Source organism: Centruroides sculpturatus, unplaced genomic scaffold (genome assembly GCF_000671375.1).
Source record: "Centruroides sculpturatus isolate CEXI.00-Female unplaced genomic scaffold, Cexi_2.0 scaffold154, whole genome shotgun sequence".
In the NCBI taxonomy this organism is placed as follows: domain Eukaryota; kingdom Metazoa; phylum Arthropoda; class Arachnida; order Scorpiones; family Buthidae; genus Centruroides; species Centruroides sculpturatus.
In genome coordinates this window covers 357,113-359,032 of record NW_019384392.1, presented here as the reverse complement: position 1 = coordinate 359,032, position 1,920 = coordinate 357,113, and the positions used below count along the sequence as shown (strand labels likewise).

The following is a 1,920-nucleotide window of genomic DNA, read 5'->3' as shown; positions in this document are numbered from 1 at the left end:
GTAAATTTATATATATATATATATTATTTTACATCATAAAAATTAAAATAAATCATAACAAATAATATATTAAACACTATAGCTGTCCCTTGATAGTCCGACATTTTGTAATCTGACATGCTCAGTAGTCCGATTCATCTCCTGTCAAGGTGCCCGTCCCCATTACGTGTCTGCTTGCACAGAAGCATGTTGCGATGTGAATCTCCCCAACCAATTCTTACACGATGACACACATTTCGTGTGTTTTCCGTGAGCAGTTCTGTTCGAACAGTTGGAGTAGGGAATATTGTAGGCTACTGCTAGCAAAACAATGCCAAATATGTAATCACTTTCGGTAATCTGGACACTTCTGGTAATCCAACACCCCTTTGGTCCCATACCTGTCGGCACTGTCGGCCCGAGGCAAGTTTTAGGATGGAGTGAGATTCTATTATGGCCCCTTGTTTTGCCCCTAATTTATACCCTTTAATTTTCTTTACCACTGAGGTGCCCTCTAGGACTTAGCGCCTGGAGCGGCTACTCCATTTGCCCTATGGTAGGGCCGGCTCTGCCTGTCGGATTATCAAGGGACAGCTGTATTTAATTAAAAAGACATGAAATTAAATAAAATTATATCTTACCTGCATAGTAAATTTCTTTTCTGGTAGCAACAGATTTTATAATATTTTCTAATATGCTGGAAGAATGTCCTATTAATCCCAAAAATGCATCAGACTTGTAAAATATTTTGATGATAATATATACAAAAGTAACAGAAGTAATACAACTTCCAAAGGAAAATAAGGAATTTACTAATGAATAAGTAGGAACACTCCAACCAAACATTCTTTCAGAATATAAAAAGTCAATTTTTCCAACACCTGAAATTATTAAATAGTATCTTTTTAAATGACTATAAATCATTTGATGTTATAATTTGAAAAATAAATAAAAGTATTACATACCTACATAGCAAATTACACCTACAAACATTGAAAACAACAATAAGATTTCTTTTTTTCCAAGAGAATACCAACAGTTGCATATCATATCCTTTACATTATTTATATTAAAGATATCTTTTAAAGATTTTGTTGTACTGATTTCTACATTATGATTTTCTATTGCAAGACTTTCTTTGAGAAATAAAGATATTATTACAGATATCAGTAATAATCCAGTTGATATTCCAAAGACTCCATAGTAATGCAAATGATAATAAATAAATCCTCCAGCAATTGTCCCAGTAGGGGATGAAAATTTGACAAGAATTTCAAGAATTGTAAATTTCAATGTTCTTGACTTTTCTACACTTATATCAGAAACATAACTATATGTTCCGGTTGTTAAACCTATTAAACCACCCATAATTCCAGGACAAATTGCAGCTAATAACAGATAATTTACAGATATATCAAACCAGATGATATTCATAAAAACTACTATGTTTTCTAATAAAAAACCAAATACTGACAAAAAAATTAACATTTTCCGACCATGTATATCACTCCACGGACCTAGAAAGATGATATATATTACATTAAGTATAGAGACAATGATGGACATATATAATTGATAATTATTGACTTCACTTTGAATTTTTTCTTCCTCATTGTGATAATTTGATAAATTAGCACATATATACTTTGAAAAATTAAATTCATTTAAACATATTTTATCAATGAGTAACTTCTGAAAAGTGATCTGCTTGAAGCTGAAAGCAAACACAGTTATCAATGTTAAAACTTCAATAAGATATTTTGCCATTTAAGTAGTCTTTTGGAAATGATAAGATATGATTAATATTATAATTATTATTTCTGTTTTTCAAGTATTTGGATGTTTAGGCTAATACATCATCTAATTTGATTCCTATAAAAAAATATAAAAGTCATTAGTTTATTATTCATGTAATTTTAAAGTTGTAATGTATATATATGT

At 30.2% G+C, this 1,920-nt stretch overlaps 1 protein-coding gene across 1 annotated transcript in view; it reads right to left on the bottom strand.

The window, feature by feature from the left end:
- Nucleotides 1-1,920, bottom strand: part of LOC111618261 (proton-coupled folate transporter-like) — a 9,874-nt gene that overhangs the window by 2,126 nt on the left and 5,828 nt on the right. The window contains exons 3-4 of the mRNA XM_023359751.1: nt 945-1,851; nt 621-860 (exon numbers count right to left, since the gene is read on the bottom strand). Of these exons, the coding sequence (XP_023215519.1) occupies nt 621-860; nt 945-1,746 (1,042 nt within the window). The 5' untranslated portion in view covers nt 1,747-1,851. The remainder of the gene's footprint in view (nt 1-620; nt 861-944; nt 1,852-1,920) is intronic.